Source organism: Trichechus manatus, unplaced genomic scaffold (genome assembly GCF_000243295.1).
Source record: "Trichechus manatus latirostris isolate Lorelei unplaced genomic scaffold, TriManLat1.0 scaffold00027, whole genome shotgun sequence".
Taxonomy (NCBI): Eukaryota; Metazoa; Chordata; class Mammalia; order Sirenia; family Trichechidae; genus Trichechus; species Trichechus manatus.
This window is the reverse complement of record NW_004443963.1, coordinates 16530938-16558903: the sequence shown is the minus strand read 5'-3', so window position 1 is coordinate 16558903 and position 27966 is coordinate 16530938. Positions and strand designations below refer to the sequence as shown.

The 27966-nt window shown below is 45.9% G+C and overlaps 1 protein-coding gene across 2 annotated transcripts in view; it reads left to right on the top strand.

The window, feature by feature from the left end:
* The first annotated feature begins 2129 nt into the window (after window positions 1-2129).
* PLA2G6 (phospholipase A2 group VI) overlaps window positions 2130-27966 on the top strand; it is a 58013-nt gene continuing 32176 nt past the window's right edge. For both annotated transcript variants that reach the window (XM_023729047.1, XM_004374038.2), the window contains exons 1-4: window positions 2130-2451; window positions 21909-22124; window positions 23170-23353; window positions 25767-25954. In XM_023729047.1, the coding sequence (XP_023584815.1) occupies window positions 2153-2451; window positions 21909-22124; window positions 23170-23353; window positions 25767-25954 (887 nt within the window). In that variant the 5' untranslated portion in view covers window positions 2130-2152. The remainder of the gene's footprint in view (window positions 2452-21908; window positions 22125-23169; window positions 23354-25766; window positions 25955-27966) is intronic.

The window sequence follows — 27966 nt, the reverse complement described above, 5'->3', positions numbered from 1 at the left end:
GCTCCTTGGCACCAAAGGTTTGAGACAAATGCTTACTGTCCCCTGCCCCTCAATAGATTGTGAGATGATCCCAGTGCCTGCGTGGTATGTAGTAGAGAGGAGACACTGATTTTGTGGAATTGAAATGACCTGTGCCGAGCTCTGAGTACCAAAAAATTCTCTGACTGACACAGTGAGAGCCCTTCCCCTGCATGGTATGTTCCTGCCCACTGTGAGCGCCCATCTGTGATCGCCTCTGTCAGTACAGCAGCTCTGTGGAGCAGGGAGCAGTGGGTGCTGTCCACATTAAACCCCAAAATCCGAACCCACTGCCACTGAGTCAGTTCTCACTCATAGCAACTCTAGAGGACAGAGTAGAACGTGGAAACCGTAGGGTTTCCAAGGCTGTAAATCTTTATGAAATCAGACTGCCACATCGTTCTTTGGCAGAGCGGCTGGTGGATTCGAACTGCTGACCTTTCGGTTAGCAGCCAGACACTTTAACCATTGCACTACCAGGGCTTCTTGCTGCCTACATTGTTGTTGTTGTTAGGTGCCATCAAGTCCATTCCGACTCCTAGCGACCCTGTGTACAACAGAACGAAACACTGCCCGGTCCTGCGCCATCCTCACAATCGTTATGCTTAAGCCCACTGTGGCAGCTACTGTGTCAATCCATCCCATTGAGAGTCTTCCTCTTTTTCACTGACCCTTTTACTAAGCATGATGTCCTTTTCAAAGGTCTGGTCCCTCCTGATAACACGTCTAAAGAATGTGAGACGAAGTCTCGCCATCCTTGCTTCTCATGAGCATTCTGGTTCTGCTTTTTTCAAGACAGATTTGTTAGTTCTTCCGGTAGTCCATGGTATATTCAATATTCTTTGCCAGCACCATCGTTCAAAGGCATTAATTCTTCTTCGGTCTTCCTTATTCATCGTCCAGCTTTCGCATGTATATGAGGTGGTTGAAAACACCATGGCCTGGGTCAGACACACCTTAGTCCTTAAATGTGACATCTTTGCTTTTTAACACTTCAAAGAGGTCTTTTGCAGCAGATTTGCCCAATGAAATACGTCGTTTGATTTCTTGACTGCTGCTTCCGTGGGCGTTGATTGTGGATCCAAGTAAAATGAAATCCTTTACAACTTCAGTCTTTTCTCTGTTTATCATGATGTTGCTTACTGGTCCAGCTGTGAGGATTTTTGTTTTCTTTATGTTGAGGTGTATGGATATTATCCCATCACTGACAGCATTGTACTTCAGGATAGATCTTGAAGTGTTCTTTCTGAAGATGAATGCAACACCATTTGTCTTTAATTTGTCATTCCCAGCATAGTGGACCATATGATTGTCTGATTCAAAATGGCCAATACGAGTCTATTTCAGCTCCCTAATGCCTAGGATATCGATCTTTATGTGTTCCATTTCATTTTTGATGATTTCCAATTTTCCTAGATTCATTCTTTGTACATTCCACATTCCTATTATTAATGGATGTTTGCAGCTGTTTCTTCTTGTTTTGAGTCATGCCACATCAGCAGATGGAGGTCTCGAAAGCTTGACTCCATCGTTGTCGTTAAGGTCAACTCTACTTTGAGGAGGCAGCTCATCCTCAGTGGTATTCTGAGTGCCTTCCAACCTGAGGGGCTCATCTTCCAGCACTTTATCAGACAGTCCGCTGCCATTCATAAGGTTTTTGGTAGCCAATTTTTTTCAGAAGTAGACCACCAGATCCTTCTTCCTTGTCTGTCTTAGTCTGGAAGCTCAGCTGAAACCTGTCCACCATGGGTGACGCTACTGGTATTTGAATACGAGTGGCATAGCTTCCAGCATCAATCACAGCAACACACAAGCCCCCACAGTACGACAAACTGATAGACGTGTGGGGGCTGCCCACATTACAGATGAGGAAACTGAGTCTCTGTTGGGGAAACTGGGTCAGGGAGCAGGACAGCTCTGGAGTCACAAAGGCAGCTTAGGAGGGGAGCCTGCTAGGTGCCTGGCCTGCCCTGAGTGCTCTGTAACTCCCCCTCAGGCCTCCTTGCCCTCCACTCAGTGCTGTTTCTCTTTCTTCTCCTTTTCACGTCCCCGCAGGCCCAGAATTGGGGAACAACGCCGGTGGGGAGCGACCTGGGTGCCTGTGTAGGAACCCGCTGCACTTGGTGAGGTGGGCATGGGAGACCGCACCCAGCTGACCAGAGACCCCGTTCTCTTCCAGAGTGAGGGGGCAGGCAGCGGGGCCTCCGCACCTGCCCCTCGGAAGATGCAGTTCTTCGGCCGCCTGGTCAACACCCTCAGTAGCGTCACCAACTTGTTCTCTAACCCATTCCGGGTGAAGGAGGTGTCTTTGGCAGACTACAACGTGAGCAGCCGGGTTCAGGAGGAAGGGCAACTGATTCTGTTCCACAACGTCCCCAGTCGCACCTGGGACTGCGTCCTGGTCAACCCCAGGAACTCACAAAGTGGATTCCGGTGGGTGCTGATCAGCCAGGACACACGCTACTTTCCTTTGTCTCCTCCCAGCTCTCGGCCTGGAGGTCTCTCAGCTGAGAAGCAGCTTCTTTGGGTCTACATCTGAGGAGTCTGGAGAGGGGTGGCTGAGAAGGGGGACTGCCCCCCCAGAGAAATGCTCTGCTCTTAGCGTGGTGGGAGGAACTTCCTAGAAGTCCAGCCTTCTGGCCCTCAGGCCCTCGGCAGCAGAGACTTGGGGAGAGAAGACTGGGCTGTCCCCTGCCAGGAGACTGACCTGTTCAGACAGAGGGAAGGGAGGAGGATGGGGCAGTTAAGAGGCCAGTCACGTAAGGCCTGCTGCGATAACTGTGATCGCCTTTCGCCCTGGATCTTTAAAGCCATGGCACACTTCAGAGGGGCTGGCCAGGGTTGTGGCGCAGTGGTTGGGTGTTCAGCTGCTAACCAAAAGGTCAGCAGTTTGAATCCCCCAGCCCCTCCTTGGAAACCCTATGGGGCAGTTCTATTCTGTGCTATAGGGTCGCTATGAGTCAGAATCACTCAATGACAGCTGGTTTTTAGTTTGGGCCAGGGTTAACTGAAGAGAGCCTCAAGGGAGTGGACAGACTTGTCACTTCTCAGGACATCTGGGGACTCCTAGGGGCTAGAAGGAAAGGGTAGGAAGCCAGGACAGAGCTGAGGGAACTGAGCCAGCTGCAGGGTTGGCTGGGAAAAGGGGAGAGGAGTGACCAAGGACTCCAAAATGCAGGGTCAGAGAAGTGGGGCAGGCTGGCATTGAGTTGAGCCACTACTGATGTCCGTTTTCCATTTGTTTACCCATCTGGCTCTCCTGTCATCTATCCATTCCACACTCATAGAGCATCTCTGGGACCTCCAGTGTCCCAGGCCCTGGGCTAGGCCTGTCTGTGCAGTGAGATGCCAAAGCATGGTCTGTGCCTTTAAGGAACAGGCAGTCTGGGGGAGGTATGCAAAACAGGCACTGTGATAGCAGGTGAGATGAACTGGGACAGAGGTAGAGCACCAGGAACAGTGGCACACAAGGATGTGATCGATAGCGATAGCATAGCTTTCTTGGGGGTGGAGGCTCAGGAGCTGCTCTGCATCCGGAAGGGTAGGAGTTGTCTGGCAGTACAGATGAGGCTGTTCCCCCCACTGGAAGTGCAGAGGCGAGGAGGCGTGAGCCTCAGGCAGGGTACTCTGGCTGGATCCTAGGTGCCTCCGGGCACTGGTGAGAAGTGAGACTGGAGGGGACAACTGGGGCTATTCTGACTGAGGAGGTGTGGCAGCGGGGATCTCAGAAAGTGGCAACCTGGGGACACGGGTTCAGCCACCAGGAAAAGAGCAGGGCAGAGTGTCAGGGCCTCAGCCAACCAGGCATAAATTCAGAGTCCAGCTTGGTTTTGGTGGGAAAACGGAATACAGATGAGGAAACTGAGGCAGAGGCACTGCAGTTAAGGCTTGGGCAAAGACTGCTGCTTAGTTGTTGTTAGGTGCCATCGAGTCAGTTCCGACTGTCAGCCATGCCATGTACAAGAGAACGAAACACTGCCCGGCCCTCCGCCATCACAATCGTTGTGCTTGAGCCCTTGTTGCAGCCACTGTGTCAGTCCATCTCATTGAAGGTCTTCTTTTTTACTGACCCTCTACTTTACCAAACATGATGCCTTATCCAGAGACTGGTCTGTCCTGATAATCTGTCCAAAGTATGTGAGATGAAGTCTCGCCATCCTTGCTTCTAAGAAGCATTCTGTCTGTACTTCTAAGACAGATTTGTTCATTCTTCTGGCAGTCCGTAGTATTTTCAATATTCTTCGCCAACACCATCATTCAAAGGCATCAACTCTTCTTTAGTCTTCCTTATTCATTGTTCAGCTTTCACTTGTATATGAGGCAATTGAAAACACCATGACTTAAATCAGGTGCACTTTAGTCCTTAATGTGACATCTTTGCTTTGTAACACTTTAAAGAGGTCTTTTGCAGCAGATTTGCCCAACGCAGTGTGTCGTTTGATTTCTTGACTGCTGCTACCATCGGTGTTGATTGTGGATCCAAGTCAAATGAAATCCTTGACAACTTCAATCTTTTATCCGTTTATCACGATGTTGCTTATTGGTCCAGTAGATAGTCCAGATGCCAGTTTGCATCCAGCAGGACCAGGCCAAACTCTGACTGCAGATAGGCCCGAGTGCTAGCCTGGGGCAGGACTGGCTTGCCTGCAGCTCCAGAAGCTTCCCACAGGCTGGGCAGGCACTGCTGACCAGGGCAGCGAGTCCACTCCTTGGAGGACAGCTCAACCCTGCTTTTGAGATGCCCTGCCCCGGGAACTTTACCACCCTCCATGTCCACATTGTTACAATGTCCTGTCAGCTGTAAATATCCCTTGACTGGACTCTGGATTGTCTCCGTAAGCTTGAATCCCAGTGAGGGTAGACCTCCCTCCCAGGAGGAGTAAAGCATTTTCCAACAGTTTATTAACTACACCTGTTGGAGTCCCTGGGTAGAGCAAATGGTTAAGTGCCGGACTACTAACCAAAAGGTTGGTGGTTCATATTCACCCAGAGGCAACTTAGAAGACAGGCGTGGTGATCTGCTTCCAAAAGGTCACAGCCTTGAAAACCCTATGGTGTGGTTCTACTCTGCACACATGGGGTTGCCATGAGTCAGAATAGATTCCATGGCAACCAACAACAGCAATAATATTATTAACCCTTAATTGGGTGGTACTATATGGACTCAAGCTTAACAACAATTGTGAAGATTGAGGAAGGACCAAGCAGTGTTTCGTTGTTGTACGTAGGGTCGCTATGAGTGAGAAGCGACTTGACGGCACCTAACAACAACAACAACACATAGTTTACAGAATCTTTTCACATATGTTATATTAACACATCCTTCATTGACCCTTTGTGGTAGACAAGGAAGACATTATCCCATTTTGCAGATGAAAAAACTGAGGCTCAGCGACAATAAATGCTTCATTCAAGGTTGCATAGTTAGGAAGCAGTGAAGGTACAAACAGAATCTGGGTCTTCTGGTTTCTAAACCATTTCTCTTTCCATGTATTGGGACAGAATAAGGAGCACTGGGCAGGGTTTCAAGCTAAGCAAATACCCCCCTGCATTCCTGGCCTTCCTCACTAGGCTCTGGAGTCTTTGCCGCCTTCTCCTCTCTAACCTGCTGCCACCCTAGCATTTCCGTTTCAGCAATGACATCACCACCATCCATGTGTTTGTGCACCCCAGAAACCCAGGAGTGACCCTTGATTCCTCCTGCCTCCTTGCCCCCATCAGGTCATTGCCAAGTCTATTAGGTTCTCCTCCCAAGCACCTCTTGAATCTGCATCTTCTTCTCTACCAATTAGGGTTACTAGATTCCCCTTGAGTGATGTTGTTAGGTTCTGTCGAATCGATTTTCCACTCATAGCAACCCCATGTGACAGAGTAGAACTGCCCCATAGGATTTTCTAGGCTGTAATCTTTACAGAAGCAGATCGTCAGGTCTTTTTCCCACAGAGCTGCTGGGTAGGTTTAAACTGCCAAGCTTTCTGTTAACAGCCAAGCATTTAACCACTGTGCCACCAGGACTCTTTGCTTGAGTGATAGAAAACCTGAAACACTAGTGTCTAAACAAGATAGAACTTGTCTCTCAAATGATGCCAAAGCAGACAAGAGCGTGTCTGATACCTCTGCCCCACAAGGTGCTCAGGGACCCAGGCTCCTTCTGTCTTGTCTGGTGTCCTAGGCCACCTCATGGTCACAGATAGGCATGCCTGGCCCAACCATCATATCCACCTTTCTAGCCAGCAGGCAGGCGTAGGGCAGGGTGAAGCATGGCACGCTCCCTCTCTTTAGGGGTACTTTTCAGAAGTTGCACACATGCCTTCCACTAACTCCCATTGGCCAGAACATAGTCACATGGCCACAACTCGCTGTAAGGGATGCCGGGAAGTGGCCTGTACTCCATGCTGCCATGTGCCAGTCTAAAAGCTGGAGTTCTAGGCCTCTCCCTTTGCTGCTGGCACTCTTTTAGGCCATGGTCATTGCTCACGGTGGCTCTGGCTGCAGCAGTTTCCTGGCCTGTCGCTCTGCCTGCGGTCCTACTCTGCTCTGGCCTTCTCCTGGGTGGCCATCAGAGTGACCTCTCCAGAGGGCAGATCTGATGATGTCATTGCCCTGCTTTCCCCTTCAAGGGCTTCTTCTTTCCCTATCATATCAAGTGCTTGCTGTCGTTACGTGCTTTCAAGTTGATTCTGACTCAGTGAACCCATGTGACAGAATGGAACTGCCCCATATGGTTTTCTAGGCTGTAATCTTCACAGGAGCTGATTACCAAGTCTTTTTTCCACAGAGCCACTGGGTGGGTTCGAACTGCCAACCTTTTGGTTAGCAACTGGGCACTTAACTGTTTGCACCACCAGGGCTCCTTATCAGGTACTTAGCATGGCTTAAAAGGGCCTTGTGATGGAGCCTCTGCCTCCCCGTCTCGTCTCGGCTCTTGCCCCCTGACCTCTGCCCAGGCTCTTACCTCACCTAGCCTATCTTCCCGTTTTCCACCTGCCACCCTCCGGGATTGCCCTCCCCTGACCTTTAGGGGAGAACAGGTGCTTCTGCTTTGTGTCCCCACAGCACCCCATCCCTGCCTTCCTGGTAGACTGTCAACTCCATGAGGGTCAGGGTTGTGTTTGTCCTGTTCACCACCATGTCCCCAGCACCCAGCTCGGTGCCTGGCACACATCGGGTTTGTGGTATGAATAGTGCGATCTGTTCATTCAGCATTAGCAGTGTTCACCGAGGGTCACTGTGTGCTGGGCCCCCTGTTGAACTGCAGGTGGTAGAGGGAGTGGGCTGGAGTGTGGGAGGTAGAGGTGAGAGTGTGGGATTCTGGAGTTGAGGTTGTGAAGAGGTGCAGCAATGGTGACTGAGTGGTGGAGGGAGGGTGGCAGTGGGGAGGGCAAGGTCGTGGAGGAGGGGTTGAGGCACTGTGCCAGAGTCCTCCCCCTGCGCTGAACACCCAGTAGCTTGTAGAGGGCAGGCTTGGCACACTAGCCTTCCTTCAGGAACTGAGGCTTTGTCTTCTAAATGTCTCCTGCTTGAGTTCCCTGGAGAGCTCTGGACTGTCCCCAAGGTACTTCACTGTGTTAGAGGTGGATGTCCAGGTCCTGCATCCGGCCTGAGACCCCAGGTCACAGTGTTCTTGCTGTTCCTTTGCGCTTTTGCTGCTGTTCGTCATCAGGCGTAGCGTCCATATGGGGATGGAATCTGTATCTTCTGAATCCTCTGGTTTTGTTACTCAAGGTCTGTGAGTCCCACGACACCCCAGCTGGGTGGAGAGATGGGACCTGATGATACAAATGGCAGCAGCAGCAGCAACAACAAGGATAGTTGTATCTCTGGTTTATTAGTGCATACTGTGTGCTTGAAGGAGCCCTGGTGGCACAAATGGTTAAGCGCTTGGCTGTTAACTGCTGACTGATGGTTCGAGCCCACCCAGCGGCTCTGCAGGAGAAAGACCTGGCGATCTGCTTCCGTAAAGATTTCAGCCTAGGAAATCCTATGGGGCAATTCTGCTCTGTCACATGGGGTTACCATGAGTCGGAATTGACTCAACAGCACCTAACAACAGCCACAGCATGCTTGACACTAGTCTAAGTGTTAAGTCATTACAGTCGGAGGAGGTAAAGGTTATTGTTGACCCCATATTGTAGATGAGGAAACAGGCTCAAAGAGTTTAAGTAACTTGCCCAAAGTCCCAACAGCTGCTCTGTAGCAGTGCTGGGGTTCCAGCCCAGGCATCTGGCTCTAGAACCTCTACTTTGACTTCCCTACACCAAAGTCTGCTTTGTAGTGTGTGAGCTGGGTTGCTCACCTGGGCCGCCCTTGGACTCTCCCTGCCCGACATATGGTGCAGGGCCCTGGCTCTTCTGGCAGGAGACTGGGATAGTCCCTCACAGCTTGCTGTGTACATTATGATAACATCACGACGCCTGTTCCTGGTACGGATTAATCATTTACTGCTCACTTACTTGTGACGTGATATTTGATGAGCCCTGCCAGTCCCTCAGTGAACTCTCAGCAGAAGCAGTGATGCCCTGCTAGGAATCCTGGGAAGGATGAACAAAGTGTGTGGGACATGTAGTCTTTGCCTCCCAAAGGGAACTGACTTTTGAGGCTCTCTGGACTGGGTCCTTGCGGTTGTTGTTACTGTTAGCTGCCATCGAGTTGACCCCTGACACATGGCGACCTCCACGTACAATGGGATTGGACCTTTGTGAGCCACAGGGTTTTCATTGACTGATTATCAGAAGTAGAGTGCCAGGCCTTTCTTCCTAGTCTATCTTAGTCTGGAAGCTCCACTGAAACCTATTCAACATCATGGCACCACACAAGCCTCCACTGACAGATGGGTGTTGGCTGTATACAAGGTGCATTGGTCGGGAATCTAACCCAGGGCTCCTTCATGGAGGCAAGAATTCTACCACTGAACCACCAATGCCCCCTTGGGTCTTTGCAGTAAAACCACTTAGAAGGAAACATCAGACAATGGAGTAGCCTGTGTCATGTCCACATGCCCTGCGACTTGCTCGTTCATTCATGTGTCCAGCCCATGGCCCATCTTCACTGGGCAGAGGTGAATATGGTGGGTGTTTGCCCTCAAGGGGCTCATGCAGTAGCCAGAAAAGGTAGATGTTTACACAGTGGGATAAATGTTATCATGGAATCCTGTAAAACTCATGTTCCCCGAACAGGCCTTGCCTTTACATTTCTTTCTTTGCCCTTGCTTTTCCCTCAGCTAAGAGTGCTGTTTCCTAACTCCTTGGCCCACATGTCCCTGCTTTGTGAGCCTTCATTCTTCTGTCCTCCTTCCACACTCTCTGTACTTGCAGGTGGCACCTCTTGCTTGGATTGCCATGTGTCTGTTTGCATATCTGTGTTCGCCCTAGACTGTGAGAGCTCCTGAGGGCGGGGCCTGGGCCTGAGTCCTTTCTGTATTCCTAATGTCCAGTGTGGTGGACGCCCAGTAAATGTTTGTTGAATGGACGAATGAATCTGTCATCAGTGAATGTAAAGCGTGTTTGGCAGGAGGGATTGGAAAAGGCTTCACTGAAGTGGATGAGTTAGAGATGGACCATGAAGGAACAGGAGAATTTCATGAGAGGAGAAGCGGCACGAGGGCACCATGAAGAGAGGGCCCAGCACATGCCAGGCTCAGAACCACGGAGAAGGAGCTCTTTGGAGAGCATATAGGAAGGGACCTGTGCTGGACTAGAAACTGGAGTGTTAGGAACACTTCCAGCCTAAAGATTCTTGGCCATGTTTTGGTCCTGGATCCCCTTGAAAGTCCCAGGGGCCCCCTCCTCATAAAATGCACACCCACACATTTTGCATGCCATTTCAAGAGGTTTGCAGACCGCTTCATCCACATACCCCACACCCCGACAGAGGCTTGCAAGAGATGACACCATATGGGTTCACTCCAGGGGCTCAGTTCCAGAAGAGAGCAGAAAGACAAGACCCTCATGAGTCCCCTGATCTTTAACCTTCTCTCTGAATCTGTTGGTTTTTTTTTTTTTTTTTAGTGCAGATCTCTATTGCTGTCATGCCCACATTAGAGGTCAGTCTACTACCAGGGTCTGCCAATTCCCAAGTTAACCAAAGGGAAGAAGATACAAAGTTTTCCCCCTCGTAGGAGTGTTGGTCTAATGGTGATAGGATGGAGGAGGAAGGAGTTTCCACTGCAGACAAGACTACTGGTCCAATGTGCTTAGGAGAACAAGATTCATTTTCAGTCACCTGATAGAGAAGAGGGGCTTCCACCCATCAACATTTCTTTTACTGCCTTGTATGAGGCTCAGGAAGTAAGTGGGACTTCCCAGGTTGCTTGTCTTGTATTATGGGAAACTGCAGGGCCCACAAGGCATTATGTAGTTTCACATTTATCAAGTAGCTTCTCAGGCATAATTTCTTTCTTGCTTTTTTTTTATTTATTTTTATTTTTATTGTGCTTTAGATGAAGGTTTACAGAGCAAATTAGTTTCTCATTAAATAATTAATACACGTTGTTTTGTGACATTGGTTGCCAGCACCACAACATGTCAACACTCTCCGCTTCTCGACCTTCAGTTCCCCATTACCAGCTTTCCTATCCCCTCCTGCCTTTTCGTCCTTGCCCCTGGGCTGATGTGCCCATTTAGTCTCATTTTATTTTATGGGTCTATCTAATCTTTGGCTGAAGGGTGAACCTCTGGAGTGACTCACTACTGAGTTAAAAGGGTGTCTGGGGGCCATACTCTCATGATTTCTCCAGTCTCAGACCAGTAAGTCTGTTCTTTCTCTGTGAGTTAGAATTTTGTTCTACATTTATCTCCAGCTCTGTCCAGAACCCTCTGTTGTGATCCCTATCAGAGCAGTCACTGGTGGTGGCGGGGTACCACCTAGTTGTGCTGTACTCAGTCTGGTGGAGGCTGTGGTACTTCTGGTCCATTAGTCCTTTGGACTAATCTTTCCTTTGTGTCTTTGGTTTTCTTTATTCTCCCTTGCTCCAGACAGGGTGGGACCAGTGGAGTATCTTAGATGGCTGCTCACAAGCTTTTAAGACCCCAGATGCTACTCACCAAAGTAGGATGTAGAATATTTTCTTTATAAACTGTTATCAGGCATAATTTCTTGATTACAAGCCCTAGCATACATGTTTCACAAAGTTCCCACATTTGATAATTTTCTGTCTATCTGTAGCTTCCTAAGAAGGGCTGGGGTGACCCATCACGTGGTAGTGAATCTGTGTTTTTAACTTCTTGCTCTAACCCATACTGGCTCTCTCCTGAGGACAGCACTTCCCCTGCAGCCCTCTTTTTTATTTTTATTTTTTAAGTAATATTTTATTGAGTTTTTGGTGAAAGTTTACACAGCTAGTTAGGTTCCCATTTGACAATTTCCACACAAATTGTTCAGTGCCATTAATTACATTTATCATAATGTGTCAACATTCTCTTTAATTGTATTCAGTTTGTTCGCTTTCCAGTACTGTACTTTCCTTGCCCCCTTATTGTCTTATCTTTGCTTTTATGTAATTGTTGACCTTTTGGTCTCGTGAAGATGGTTTTTAAGAAGAGCATCAATCTTATGGGTAATATCCTTTTTTGTGTGCCACTCTGCTATTTTGCTGAAGGGTGAACTCAGGACAGGCTCAGTTCTAGGTTTAAAGAGTGGCTCAGGGCGATAGTCTCAGGGAATCCTCTGTTCTCTACTGTTACAGTTTGTCCTGCTTAAAAAAAAATTTTTTTTTTTTTAAGAATTTGAGTTCTGCTCAGTATTTTCTCCCATACTATCTGGGGCCATCTTTTGTGACCCCAGTCAGAACAGTCAGTGGTGGTAGCTGGGCACCATCTAGTTCTTCTGGTCTCACGGTAGATGAGGTCATGGCTTGTGTAGACTTGTTTCTTCTCTGAGCTTTTGATTATCTTCTTACTCTTTGGCTCCTGGTGAGTAGAGACCGGTCGTTATATCTTAGATGGCCATTTGCAAGCTTTTAAGACCCCAGATGCAATTTACTTCACTAGGACCTGCAGCCCCCTTGAGAGTTTTTCTCTCTTGTCTCTCTCCCACTGGGCCTGGAGATGGGATTGGGTTCTCTTTGCTCCTCTTTGCTGCTCTCAGGCTCTCTCCCTCCTCCTCCAGAAGCCCCTCAGCCTGAATCTCACATCACCCTCCCATACTACCCACTCTCTCTCCTGGTGACCCCTGGGGCGCTGCCCCACATTCCTCAAAGATAGAGCCATCACCACTCCTGGCTTGATTCTTGAAGGTTTTAATATTCACATAGATGAGCCTCCACATACCCTGGCCTCTTGATTCCTTGGCCTCTCCTCGTCCACATGGTCGTTCCCTAGACCTTACCAATCATTACCGGTGTATGAGTTTCTTAGAGCTGTCATAACAAAGTACCACAAACAACAGAAATTTATTCTTTCGTGGTTCTGGAGGCTAGATGTCCAAATTCAAGGTGTCAGCAAGGCCACTGTCTCTGAAAGCTCTAGGGGAGAATCTGTTCCATGCCTTGGTGTTCCTTGGCTTGTAGATGGATCAGTCCAGTGTCTGCCCCCATCATCACATTGTGTTCCTCCTCTGTGTATCTGTTTGAATCTCTTCTCCTCTTCTTGTAAGGACACCAGTCATATTGGATTAGGGCCCACCATAATGACCTCATCTTAACTTAATTTCATATGCAAAGACTCTCTTTCCAAATGAGATCACAGGTACTGACAGTTAGGACTTCAACAGATCTTTTTGGAAGGCACAGTTCAACCCATAACAACCCGTAATAGCAGCTCTTTCATAAATACGTTTCATGCATGCTGCTTCCTCATCTCTGCCTCTTGTCTTTCCAGCTCATTCTCTCTAGTCTTTGAATTACAGTTCTCCTACCCCTGTAGATGGTAGATGGATCCTTCCACCTTTTCACAGTCCTTCATCCTTTTCATGGTCTTCACTCCTTACCCAGCTTGAATTTCATGCTTCGGAATTATAATCACTGTCTTGCATACACTCAACTTTCTTGTCCCCTCTCTCTGTTCATCATATTTGCACAGCAAGACCCCAAGCCAAGTTAGTTCCAGTGCCCCCCTTGGCTGGAGGACACACTTCCATGCTGCCTGGTCTCACTTTCAGATCACAACGTGCACTCCAAGAGGCCTGTGATGCTGGTTGGCAGTCCTTTTGTGTTTCCCTGGTCCCATCTCTGCTCTCCTAGAGGGCTCCTTCACTCCTTCTCCTCTCTCCTTAAACCCCCAGCCCCCTCCTCTCCATGATTATCTCAACTGATGACCTTGCTTCTGTCTCACTGAGAAAATAGAAACAACTAGAAGAGAGTGACCACAAACTCCCTCCACCCCATCTGCCCACATATGTACCGTATACTTGGCCTTCCCTATTGTGACTATAGGTGTGCTATCTATGCTTCTAGCAGATTCCAATCCCTCCACTCAAGGCCCTCCCCTCTCATCCACTTCAGAACATCAGTGCAACAATTCTTTCCTCTTTCTCCTATATAAATAATTATTCCCCCTCTACTGGATCTTTCCATTACTGTATAACGTGCTGTTTTTTGTTTGTTTGTTTTTAAATCTTTAAAAAAGTCTCTTTCTTGACTCTACTTCCCTCTCTAGGCACTGCCACATTTCCCTTCTTCTCTTAACAGCAAAACTTGAAAGAACTTCCTATATTCAACTCTCTTCAATTCTTCTCTTATTCTCTCTTTAAACTTTTTAAAAATATTGAATATAACATACACAAAAATTATGTCCAGCTCAATGATTTATCACAAACCCATCTGTAACCACCACCCATGTTAAGAAGTAGAATATTGCAGCATTCCAGAAGCCCCCTACCCCCCAGAAAAAGGTGACCACAGTGGACTTTTATACCAATCGATTTTGCTTCTTTGCTCAGCATTTTGCTTGTGAGATGTTACCCGAGTATTTTCAATCACCTCATATGCATGCGAAAGCTAGGACAATGACTAAGGAAGACTGAAGAAGAATTGATGCTTTTGAGTTATGGTGTTGGCAAAGAATATTGAATATACTGTGGATTTCCAGAAAAACTAATAAATCTGTCTTGAAAGAAGTACAGCCAGAATGCTCCTTAGAAAGGAGGATGGTGAGACTTTGTCTCATATAGTTGGACGTGTTATCAGGAGGGACCAGTCCCTGGAGGACGTCATGCTTGGTAAAGTAGAGGGTCAGCGAAAAAGAAGAAGACCCTCAATGAGATAGATTGACGCAGTGGCTGCAACAATGGGCTTAAACACAGCAATGATTATGAGGATGGCGCAGGACTGAACTGTGTTTCATTCTTTTGTACATGGGGTCGCTATGAATTGGAACCGGCATGTAACAACAACAACAATTAATCTATATATAGCTATATATCTACGCCTCACATACTTTGGACATGTTGTCAGGAGGGATCAGTCCCTGGAGAAGGACATCATGCTTGGTAAAGTAGTGGGTCAGCGGAAAAGAGGAAGACCCTCAATGAGATGGATTGACACAGTGGCTGCAACAATGGGCTTAAGCATAACAATTGTGAGGATGGCGCAGGACCGGGCAGTGTTTTATTCTGTTGTACATAGGGTCGCTATGAGTTGGAACCGACTCGATGGCACCTAACAACAACAACGTACATCTATATCTTACAAGCAAAATGTGGTAAATATATATCTAACAAAACGTTATAGTAAATATATATATAACAAAACCTTTGCCACTTCAACATTTTATAGGTGTTTTTGCACTTAGCTGTGTCAGCCATCTTCATTGCAGTAGAATTCCGTTGTATAACTATATCACCATTTTACTTATTCATTCTACTGTTGATGGATGCTTGGGTAGTTTTCTTGGTGCATCTGTGCATGCATGTCTGCTAGGCATCTATTTCGAAGTGAAATTGCTCGGCCTTAGGGCATACGTGTCTTCAACTTTAGTAGATAACGCAAGCTGTTTTCCTACCAGCAGTGAATGAGATTTCCTACTACTTCATATCCTCTGAGACTTGGTATTGTCAGTTTTAAACATTTTAGTTATTCTGTTCGGTGTGTAGCAGTATATTATTGTGGTTTTATTTAGCATTTGGCTGGTTACAAGTGAGGTTGAACACTATTTGATGTATTTATTAACCATTTGGTTCTCCTCTTTAGTGGAGTACCTGCTCAATTCTCTTGACCACTTAAAAAAATAAAGACGTATATTGTTTTCTTGTAGAGTTTTAGGAGGGTTGTGTGTGTGTATTCCAGATACAAGCCCTTTCCTCTGTTGGTTCTGTGTGTTACAGTCTCGCCATCCTTCCTTCTAAGGAGCATTCTGGTTGTACTTCTTCCAAGACAGATTTGTTCATTCTTTTGGCAGTCCATGGTATATTCAATATTCTTTGCCAACACCACAATCCAAAGGCGTCAGTTCTTCTTCAGTCTTCCTTATGCATTGTCCAGCTTCCACATGCATATGATGCGATTGAAAATACCATGGCTTGGGTGAGGCGCACCTTAGTCTTCAAGGTGACATCTTTGCTTTTCAATACTTTAAAGAGGTCTCTTGCAGCACATTAGCCCAGTGCAATGTGTCTTTTGATCTCCTGACTGCTACTTCAATGGGTGTTGATTGTGGATTCAAGTAAAATGAAATCCTTGACAACTTCAATCTTTTCTCCGTTTATCATGATGTTGCTTATTGGTCTAGTTGTGAGGATTTTTGTTTTCTTTATGTTGAGGCGTAATCCATACTGAAGGCTGTGGTCTTTGATCTTCATCAGTAAGTGCCTCAAGTCCACTTTCAGCAAACAAGGGTATGTCATCTGCATAACGCGGGTTGTGAATGAGTCTTTCTCCAATCCTGATGCCCTGTTTTTCTTCATATAATCCAGTTTCTTGGATTATTTGCTCAGCATACAGATTGAACAGGTACGGTGAAAGGATGCAACCCTGATGTACACTTTTCCTAACTTTAAACCACGCAGTATCCTCTTGTTCTGTCCGAACACCTGCCTCTTGATCTGTGTACAGGTTCCTCATGAGCACAATTAAGTGTCCTGAATTCCCATTCTTCTCAATGTTAGCCATAATTTGTTATGATCCACACTGTCGAATGCCTTTGCACAGTCAATAAAACATAGGTAAACATCTTTCTGGTATTCTCTACTTTCAGCCAGTATCCATCTGACATCAACAATGATATCCCTGGTTCCACATCCTCTTCTGAATCCAGCCTGAATCTCTGACAGTTCCCTGTCGACATACTGCCGCAGCCGCTTTTGAATTATCTTCAGCAAAATTTTACTTGCGTGTGATATTAATGATATTGTTTGATAATTTCCACATTCAGTTGGATCACCTTTCTTGGGAATAGGCATAAATATGGATCTCTTCCAGTCAGTTGGCCAGGTAGCTGTCTTTCAAATTTCTTGGCATAGACAAGTGAGCACTTGCAGTGCTGCATCTGTTTGTTGAAACATCTCAGTTGATATTCCATCAGTTCCTGGAGCCTTGTTTTTCTCCGGTGCCTTCAGTGCAGCTTGTACTTCTTCCTTCAGTACCATTGGTTCCTGATCATGTGCTATCTCTTGAAATGGTTGAATGTCAACCAATTATTTTTGGTACAATGACTCTGTGTATTCCTTCCATCTTTTTTTGATGCTTCCTGCATCGTTTAATATTTTCCCCATAGAATCCTACCCTATTGCAACTCGCGGCTTGAATTTTCATTTCTTTCAGCTTGAGGAATGCTGAGTGTGTTCTTCCCCTTTGGTTTTCTATCTCCAGCTCTTTGCGCATATCATTATAATACTTTAGTTTGTCTCTTCGAGCCACCCCTTGAAATCTTCTGTTCAGTTCTTTTACTTCATCATTTCTTCCTTTTGCTTTAGCTACTCGACGTTCAAGAGCAAGTTTCAGAATCTCTTCTGATCTCCATTTTGGTGTTTTCTTTCTTTCCTGTCTTTTTAATGACCTCTTACTTTCTTCTTGTATGATGTCCTTGATGTCATTCCATAACTCGTCTGGTCTTCGATCATTAGTGTTCAATGCATCAAATCTATTCTTGAGATGGTTTCTAAATTCAGGTGGGATATACTCAAGGTTGTACTTTGGCTTTCATGGACTTGTTCTAATTTTCTTCAGTTTCAACTTGAACTTGCATATGAGCAATTGATGGTCTGTTCCAAGACCTGGCCTTGTTCTGACTGATGATATTGAGCTTTTCCATTGTCTCTTTCCACAGATGTAGTTGATTTGATTCCGTTCTATTCCTTCTGGCGAGGTCCATGTGTATTGTCGCTGTTTATGTTGGTGAAAAAAGGTATTTGCAATGAAGAAGTCATTGGTCTTGCAAAATTCTATCATGTGATCTCCGGCATCATTTCTGTCACCAGGGCCATATTTTCCAACTACCGATCCTTCTTGTTTCCAACTTTCGCATTGCAATCACCAGTAATTATCAATGCATCCTGATTGCGTGTTCAGTCAATTTCAGACTGAAGAAGTTGGCAAAAATCTTCAATTTCTTCATCTTTGGCCTTAGTTGTTGGTGCGTATATTTTAATAATAGTCGTATTAACTGGTCTTCCTTGTAGTCGTATGGCTATTATCCTATCACTGACAGCGTTGTACTTTAGGATAGATCTTGAAATGTTCTTTTTGACAATGGATGCAATGCCATTCCTCTTCAAGTTGTCATTCCCAGCATTGTAGACCATATGATTGTCCGATTCAAAATGGCCAATACCAGTTCATTTCAGCTCACTAATGCCTAGGATATCGATGTTTATGTGTTCATTTCATTTTTGACAGTTTCCAATTTTCCTAGATTCATACTTTGTACATTCCACATTCCGATTATTAATGGATGCTTGCAGCTGTTTCTTCTCATTTTGAGTTGTGCCACATCACTTATTCCTAGGTGTTTGAAATTTTTTGATGTTATTGTAAATACTGTTAATTAAAGTTTCATTTTCTAACTGTTGCTATATATAGCAATGTGATTGATTTTTGTATATTCACTTTGTGTTCAACAACCTTTCTAGTCTCATTTATTCTAGTAATTTATCTGTAGGCCTTTTTGGATTTTGTAAGAACACAATCCTATCATCTGTTAATAATGACAATTGTATTTCTTCCTTTCAAATCTTTATACTGTTTATTTATTTTTCTTGCCTTACTCTACTGGCAAGAATGGCCAGTAAAATGTTGAGCAAGCATCATTATCTCGTTTGTGATCTCAAAGGGGAAAGCTTCAACATCTTACCATTATGTGTAGTTTTTGCTCTAGGTTTTTAAAATTATATTAAGAAACAGCCTCTTTATTTCTGGTTTTCTAAGAGTTTCCTTTTCTTTTTTTATTTTTTCCCATACAAAAATATATGCATACACTGTTATGTGACTCTAATTTCTCTCCCCATATTGTGACAGCACACTCCTTTCCACCCCTGATTCCCCATGTCCATTCAGCCAGCTCCTAACCCTCTCTGCCTTCCCATCTCACCTCCGGACAGAAGCTGCCCGTTTAGTCTCTTGTATCTACTTGAGCTAAGAGGCACACCGTTTTCTTTTTTTAAAAATTGTGGTAAAATGTGCACAACATGAAATTTACCATTTTAACCATTTTCAAGTGTACAATCCAGTGAAATGAATCATACTCACAATGTTGTGCGACCATCGTCGTCATTTGTTTCCAAAGGTTTTTTTTTTTGACTTTGGCATAATTTAAAAAAAAAAAATTTTTTTTATTGTACTTTAGATGAAGGTTTACAGAATAAATAGTTCTTCATTAAACAGTTAGTACACATATTGTTTTATGACATTGGTTAACAACCCCATGATGTGTCAACACTCTCCCTTCTCAACCTTGGGTTCTCTGTTACCAGCTTTCTTGTCCCCTCCTGCCTTCGTGAAGCTGTTAATGGTGCTGCTGCTCCCTCCAGCCTCTCAAGGAACAGAAGCCCTAAATTCCAGGCTCAATTCCTTGAGTTTCCCTCATTCCCTAATTCCAGTAATTAGGTAATTTATCACTGTCTTATTAGATATCTGGTGCCTTCAAGCAGATGCTTTTTATATTTTATCCAGCATTTTTGACTGTCTCCAGTAGGTGGTCCAGTTCAGATTATCTGGCTTGCCATTAATGGAAGTGGAAGTCCTCAGAGAGATCCCATTTTCTTTTTGGACTATCCCCCTCAGCATTCAAATACTGATTCAATTTCCCTCATTAACTTTCAGTCTCTTTTTTTGCTCCCCTCTGCAACAAAACTCCTCAGAAACATTGCCTATACTTGCTATTTCCAATCTCTCACTTCTTGTTCTTTCTTCTTAGTTTTGCTTTAGGTGACAGTTTACTGAGCAAATTACTTTCTCATTCAAAAATATATACACAGATTGTTTTGTGACATTGGTTGCACTCCCGGAAACGTGTCAGCACTCTCCCTCTTTCTGCCCGGATTCCTTGTTTCCATTCATCTAGTTTTCCTGTCCCTGCCTTCTCATCTTTGCTTTTGGGCGAGTGTTGCCCATTTGGTCTCATATACTTGATTGAACTAAGAAGCACATTCCTCACGTGTGTTATTGTTTGTTTTGTAGGCCTGTCTAATCTTTGGCTGAAGGGTGAACTTTGGGAGTGGCTTCGGTTCTAGAGTTAGAAGGGTGTTTGGGAGCCATAGCCTTGGGGGTTCCTCCAGTCTCTGTCAGACCAGTAAGTCTGTTTTTTGTTTTGTTTTTATTTGAATTTTGTTCTCCATTTTTCTCCTGCTCTGTCCGGGACCCTCTGTTGTGGTCCCTGTTAGAGCCATTGGTGGTGGTAGCCCGGTACCATATAGTTCTTCTAGGCTCAGGCTGGATGAGGTTGTGGTACTTGTGGTCCATTAGTCCTTTGGACTAATATTTTCCTTGTGTCTTTGTTTTTCTTCATTTTGCTCTGGATGGGATGGGACCAATAGGTGTATCTTAGATGGTCTTGTTCTTTCTTAAACCTACTCTAATCAGGCTTTGGTTCCCACCACTCCACCCCAAGTCCTCTTGTCAAGGTCACTGATGATCTCAGTGATACTAAATCCAGTGATGGTCAGTTTTTGATTATCATTATATTTGACGTATGAGTAACATTTGATGTGGAACGCTCCAGTGTTAAGAGATTGGTGAGATGAACAAAAACCAGCTGAGGAGAATGAGGAATGGCTTCTTTCCATATCCTCCTTCCCTACTTTATTTTTCTTTCTATAGCACTTACTACCTGATAATCCACTTATGTACTTCCTTCTTTTGTGTTTTTTCACCTTTCTCATTTTATTGATCTCCCCAATAAGGACATGGACTACAAGAGAGCAGGGCATTTTGTCTGCTTTGTTCACTAATTTACCCCTCCATTTAGAATAGTTTCAGGCACAGATCAGGCATTTAGTAGATATTTGTTAAGCATTTGCTTCCAGACTTTGTGGTCTTGAAGAAGAAGTCAGGCCTGTTGAACCAATATTCTCTGGGCACTGCCTCTTCTAGACTCAGGCTGGTTACCGGCCTTGTCAAGGTGTATAGGGCAAAACTTTCTGGTATGTTGAAAGCCCTGGTCGGAACTTCAAGTAACCGTCTAATTGTTACTGACACCTAATTGTTAAGGTTTTTAAAGTGCTCTTATATCGTCATCTCATCTAGCCCTCACAGCAACTCTGTAAGGTAGGAAGGACAGGTGCAATTAGCCTTGCTTTTCAAACGAGACTCAGAGAAGTAAGGGTCACACAGCAGCGTAAGTGCAGAACTTGGACTCAAATCCAACTCTTTAAAAATGATTATTAAAAATAATATATTTTTTATTCTAATTATAAAAAATAATATATATACTTGCTGTATAAAATTTAGAAGCTACAGAAATGGATTTAAATTTAAAGAGCATTTAAATTATTTGTCCTGCTACTAGGCACATTTTGATATATTATTTCTCGTCAGTCTTTTTCTGCACTTTTTCTTTTAACACAGTTTAGATCACATTGTATCACATATAATTTATATCCTTTTTTAACTTAATATTACAAAATAAACATTTCCCCATTTTTAAAATATTTTAACAGCTGCATAAAATTCCATCACATAGATATACCACAATTTATTTAACGTTCTATGGTTGGACATTTAGTTTGAATAACACTTATTTAGTTCTTATTATATGCTAGGGAAAAAAGCCCTGGTGGTATAATAGTTAAACGCTTGGTTGCTAACCAAAAAGTTGGCTGTCCAAACCCACCCAGTGGCTCCATGGCAGAAAGACTTGGAAGTCTGCTTCCTTAAAGATTCACAACCCATTGCCGTCTAGTCGATTCCAACTCATAGCGACCCTTATAGGACAGACTAGAACTGCCTTATAGGTTTTCCAAGGCTGTGGTCTTTACAGAAGCAGACTGCCATATCCTTCTCCTGTGGAGTGGCTGGTGCATTCAAACCACCGAGGTTTTGGTTAGCAGCCAAGTGCTTGACCACTGTGCCACCAGGGCTCCTTCTCTAAAGATTACAGCCTTGGAAACCCTATGGGGCAGTTCTGCTCTGTCTTGTAGGGTCACTATGAGTTGGAATCGACTTGATGGCACCCAACAACAACCACATATGCTAGGGGTCCAGGACTTGAAGCTGGGTCTCTCAGATGTGATGATCAAAGTAGTGGATATGGCAAGGCTTTGATAAACTATAAAAGCACCACATAATGGTATTAAAAAAAAGAAAAGAAAAGGAACTCTTTTCAAGTAAAAAGGAAGTCCAGACTCCTGAGGATGTAGATGTACGTGTGGATCTGTTGGTGGGGGAGGGGAAACGGCGGGAGCTGGTGAGTGCACAGCTGAAGCAGATATCGGCCTGCTTGTGGAGCCCCCGGCTTCCGCTTCTCGCAGGGGTGTCAGCAGAGGGTCCCCTGCCTCATTTCTGCTTCTTCCTTCTCCATCCACAGGCTCTTCCAGCTGGAGACAGAGGCTGACGCCCTAGTGAACTTCCAGCAATACTCTTCCCAGCTGCCGCCCTTCTACGAGAGCTCGGTCCAGGTCCTGCAAGCAGAGGTCCTGCAGCATCTGACCGACCTCATCCGCAACCACCCCAGCTGGTCGGTGGCCCACTTGGCGGTGGAGTTGGGGATCCGTGAGTGCTTCCACCACAGCCGCATCATCAGGTGGGCGGGGGACCTTGCTGGGTGGGCAGAGGACGGGACCATTTGGACACTGCACGTGCGCCTGCGTTTGCGGATGGGTGGAGCCGCGGGAGTCTCTCGGTCCTGCCTCAGTTCCCCTCAGTCAACCCAAAGGTTGCCCAGATAGTCTGATTTAAAAAGGAGCAGCATGGCCCCCAGGTTAGAATGTAAGAATGCTGAGTCCAAGGGAGAAATAACATTTCTGAGGACCAACCAGGGTTCAGGCTGTTTGACACCCACCATGAAATTTAATCCTCACAACACCCTCAGGAGGTATCATCATCTGACGAGAAGGTGTGTGACCTGTGCAAGTTCCGTCAGCCGGAGAGGGCTGAAAAGGGCTTTACATCCTCGGTGTCTCCTCACAAAGATCTGGTTGCCCTTCTAGAAGCTGGATCACCTGCTTTCATACCGTCATTCAGTCAACAGATACATCAGCCGGTGCCCCCAGTCGGGGCACTAAGCTGGGCCCTTCCACAGGCTCCCGCTTGCCATCTTGCCCTGAGGTAGCCACACCTCTGGTTCTCTGCTCCCGGCAGCTCAGTTCCAGCTCCCAGGCCAAAGCTCAAAAATCTCATTGCACTTTACAGTTTGCAGTACAATGAGGTATTTAATCTCTGTGGACAGTTCTCTTTTTAATCTTGAATGGAAAGTTCTGTCCTTTCACTAGGGCAGGTGTGGCAGGTATGATTTTTCTTTTTTTCAGGTAAGGATATTGAAAGCCCGAGAGGTTAAGTGAATTGCCTGAGGTTAGTGAGGTTTCAGCTTTCTGTGACCCTTTCTGTGCCAGCCCACTGCCGTCTTCACACTGGTGTGGCCCTGGGGCACATCTCTCACACAGATGCAAGTCGGATACAAATGACATCAAGTGCAAATAAATTCTGAATCCACCCTGAGTTTCAGTGTTAGCTTAAGCACGGCATGAATGTCAGGACTCCCTACCCCACTTCCCTGCTTCTGTACTTGGGTGGTTCAGCGTCCCTTCCCACCTGGCACCTGACCTGCTCGTCTCCCGGGCCCCCCGCAGCTGTGCCAACAGCATCGAGAATGAGGAAGGCTGCACACCCCTGCACCTGGCCTGCCGCAAGGGCGACGGGGAGACCCTGGTGGAGCTGGTGCAGCACTGCCATGCCCAGATGGATGTCACTGACAACAGTGGAGAGACTGCCTTCCACTACGCTGTCCAGGGTGACAACCCTCAGGTGCTGCAGGTAAGTAGGGGTGGAGGGGCAGGACCCCCTACGCTGGTGACATCTCTCTAAGCCCGTGGTTCTCTTAGGGCCTCTGGGCTCAGGTGTCATCCCTGGGCCTCTCAATGCCCCTCCGTGGCCCTTGAGTCCTGAGCGTCTTCCTCCGCTCCTCCCTCCCCAACTTGTGGAGGACCCACGTTCTCTGTCACTTTGCTCTGACAACCCTGGGGAAGTCATCAGCCCAGCAAACTAAACTGAAGGGCCAGTTCCAGTCAATCCATGTCTTTCAACTTTTCCCAAGCACCTACTACGTGCCAGACCCCCGGGCTGAGCGCATTCATTTCAGCCCCTGCCTGGGAAAGGTCATGGTCCAGGGTCACCAGAGCTTAACTTTTTACAGGAACTCAAAACAAATAAATCTCCTACTGCCTCCTTAGGCGTTTACGCCAGTGGCTCTCCTTCTGCTAGTTTTTTGATTATCTGGGCAGAAGAATGAACTGGGGATAGAAACGTGTGGTAAGTATAAGTGGTGTTAAGGAAAGGCTACTTTAGATATACAAACACCCGGTGCCATCAAGTCGATTCCAACTCCTAGTGACCCTATAGGACAGAGTAGAACTGCCCCATAGGTTTTTAAGGGGTGGTTGGTAGATTCAAACTGCTGATCTTTTGGTTAGCAGTCATAGCTCTTAACCACTGCACCACCAGGGCTCCTACTTTATACAGATTAGGTTGAAAAGAAAAGGCAGAGTATTGGACGATGTTTTATTGCCTAGGCTTAGAAGATTCTTCTAAAGGTTATAGCCCTCTCTCTGCCTTGGGAGCCAAATGGAGCTACATTATCCCAGAATATGTGGATTCATATCATGTGATTAGCACTCTCAGGGAAGGGAATGCTACCCCTACACTGAGAACCCACGCAGTGCTCAGTGCAGTGCCCCATGCACCCCGGCCTTGATGCAGGGGTGTGCTCACAGCCCTGACCAAGAGTCACAACCCTAGCTGTCCTTCATCCAGGGCTAGTGTTGTGCCTGGCACTGTCCTGAGCATTGTATATGTTTTAGTTTAGTTAATTCTCAAAACACCCTCTGTAGGGTGGGGGGTCATTGTCTCCTCTTGTCGCCAAAGAACCTGAGATTCAGTAAGTCCAGGGAGGGCCACAGAACTGAGTTGAGGGGGAGGGGGCTGGCCCTTGTACCCAGGCCTTGATGCGAGCACCTGTGAGGTGATCCTGGGGTCATGTGGGTGCACAGTGGTCACACATCAATCTCAGGGAGACAGCATTCAGCCCAAAGCAAGGAAACAGAACCCTCCCAGCCCTCTTTTTAATGCTGGTACTTTTTAATCAAAGACAGTAATATGTTCATGTAGAAAAAAATTCCAACAGAACAGAAGGCTGTACAATAAAATGTGAGTATCGCTCCCACCCAGACCCCGGTGCCCATGCCTAGATACAACCACCTTTTCAAGGTTCTTGTGCTCTGATTAGAGATGATTTGGATAAGCCATAGTCATGCCAGGCCAGCCCCCAGTCCACACCTGTGCAGTCAGTGTCTGTCTTCCTTCAAAGTCTCCTTTCTCAACACTAAATAGACAATAGATAAGTGGTAACTTTGGTGAAGGGTAAGACAGTACACAGTACTGGAGAAGCCATTACAGCTTGTTCAGGGTAAGATCATGGAAGCTCCGTGGACAAATCCAAACTCCCTGAGGGACCGAATTAACTAGGCTGAGAGCTGTGGGGACCGACCGTGATCTCAGAAAACATCTAGCTCAATTGGCATAACATAGTTTATAAAGAAAATGTTCTACATTCTACTTTGGTGAGTAGCATCTGGGGTCTTAAAAGCATGTGAGCAGCCATCTAAGATACTCTACTGGTCTCATCCCATCGGGAGCAAGGGAGAATGAAGAAAACTAAAGACACGAGGGAAAGACTGGTACAGAGGACTCATAGACCACAACTGCCATGGCCTCCAGCAGACTGAGGCCAGTACAACTAGATGGTGCCCGGCTACCACCACTGACTGCTCTGACAGGGATCACAGTAGAGGGTCCTGGACAGAGATGGAGAAAAATATAGAACAAAATTCTAACTCAGAAAAAGACTAGACTTACTGGCCTGACAGAGACTGGAGAAACCCTGAGAGTATGGCTCCCGGACACCCTTTTAGCTCAGTAATGAAGTCACTCCAGAGGTTTACCTTTTAGCCAAAGATTAGATAGACCCATAGGACAAAAAAGAGAAGAGAAAAAAAGAAAAGGCTCCTTTCTCTGTTGCTGCTCTTTAAGTTCTTATCAGCGTCTTCACGGAGTCTACCTTCCTGCCCCCATTTGTCCCCAAAGAGAGACTGCCAGGGTGGGTGTTAGGGGAGGAATGTGCAGCGCCTTCTCTGTGCGTGGGCTCCAGCTCGCCTCAATGTGCTGCTGTCAGCTCCTAGGCAAGAACGCGTCGGCCGGCCTGAACCAGGTCAACAACCACGGTCTGACCCCGCTGCACCTGGCCTGCCAGATGGGGAAGCAGGAGATGGTGCGCGTGCTGCTGCTCTGCAATGCCCGGTGCAACGTCATGGGGCCCGGCGGCTACCCCATCCACACCGCCATGAAGTTCTCCCAGAAGGGGTAAGTCATCACCCCGAGGTGAGCAGGGGCCCTCACAGAGTGTGGGGCGCCCCTGTGTCAGAACAGAGGTTCCGGGTCCACCAGCCTCATTGCTACGGATTTGGGGCTGGCCTGACACAAAGAAGAGTGCACGATAAAGGTGTAGGCATGTGCATCTCAGTGTAAGAAGTAGGACGGTTTTATTTTTCTGGTTGTTGTTGTTAGGTGCTGTGGAGTCGGTTCCAACTCATAGCGACCCTGCGTACAACAGAATGAAACACTGCTCGGTCCTGCGCCATCCTCACAATCATTGCTATGTTTGAGCCCATTGTTGTAGCCACTGTGTCAGTCCATCTTGTTAAGGATCTTCCTCTCTTTTGCTGACCCTCTACCAAGCATGATGTCCTTCTCCAGGGACTGGTCCCTCCTAATAACAAGTCCAAAGTATGTGAGATGAAGTCTCCCAGTCCTCCCTTACAAGGAGAATTCTGGCTGTACTTCTTCCAAGACAGATTTGTTCATTCTTCTGGCAGTCCATGGTATATTCAGTATTCTTCGCCAACACCATAATTCAAAGGCATCAATTATTCTTCAGTCTTCCGTATTCATTGTCCAGCTTTTACGTGCATATGAGGCAATTGAAAAGACCAAGGCTTGGGTCAGGCACACCTTACTCCTCAAAGTGATGTCTTTGCTTTTTAACACTTGAAAGAGGTCTATTGCAGAAGATGTGCCCAACACAATATGTCTTTTGATTTCTTGACTGCTGCTTCCATGGGTGTTGATTGTGGATCCAAGTAAAATGAAGTCCTTGACAACTTCAGTGTTTTCTCTGTTTATCATGATGTTGCTTATTGGTCTGTTTGTAAGGATTTTTGTTTTCTTTATGTTGAAGTGTAATCCGTAATGAAGGCTGTAGTCTTTGATCTTCATCAGTAAGTGCTTCAGGTCCTCTTCACTTTTAACAAGCAAGGTTGTGCCATCTTAATATTGCAAGGTTGTTGTTTTTTTTTTTTTTAAATATTCTATTGTGTTTTTGGTGAAAGTTTACACAGGAAATTAGGTTCTCATTTAACAATTTCTATGTATATTGTTCAGTGACATTGATTACATTTTTTACAATATATCGGCATTCTCGTTATTTCCATTCTGGTTGTCCTGTTTCCGTTAATCTAGTTTCCCTGTCCCCCTTACCTTCTCATCTTTGAACTAGGGAAAATGTTTACCATTTGGTTTCATTTAGATGATTATTTAGTGGAGGACAGTACTCATGAGTAATTTTATGGATCAATCTGTCATTTGAGTGAAATGTGACCTCTGGGAGTTGTTTGAGTTCCACATTTAAAGAGTATCCCAGAGTGATAATCTTGGTGGTTCATCTAGTCTCTACTGGTTCAGTAAGTCTGGCCTTTTTTTCAGAATTTGAGTTTTGTCCTGTATTTTTCTCCCATTCTATCTGGGACCATCTATTGAATCTCTGATCAGAATGGTTGGTAGTTCTAGTTCTTCTGGTCTCAAGTACCATCTAGTTCTTCTAGTTCTTCTGGTCTCAAGGTAGGTGAAGCTGTTGTATGTGTAGACTAGTTGTTTCTGTAGACTAGTTTCTTCTTTGCATCTTTGGTTTCCTTCTTCCTCTTTTGCTCCGGATGAGTAGAGACCAATTGCTATATCTTAGACAGCTGCTCGCAAGCTTTTAAGACCCCAGACGCTACTCACCAAACTAGGATGTAGAACGTTGTCTTTATGGACCATATTGTGCCAGTTGACCGAGTTACATACTACAGGTTGTTAATGAGTCTTCCCCCAATCCTGATGCCACATTCTTCTTCGTGTTGTCCAGCTTCTCGGATTATTTGCTCAGCATACAGATTGAATAAGTATGGTGAAAGGATACAACCCTGACACACACCTTTCCTGATTTAAACTGTATTTTTCTGGAATGCAACATAATTTCTGACCACAAGCCTCCCTCTACCAAACTGGGGAAAAGCAATCTTATTCCTCCCCGAGTCCTCCTTTCGAGCTCCCCTCAG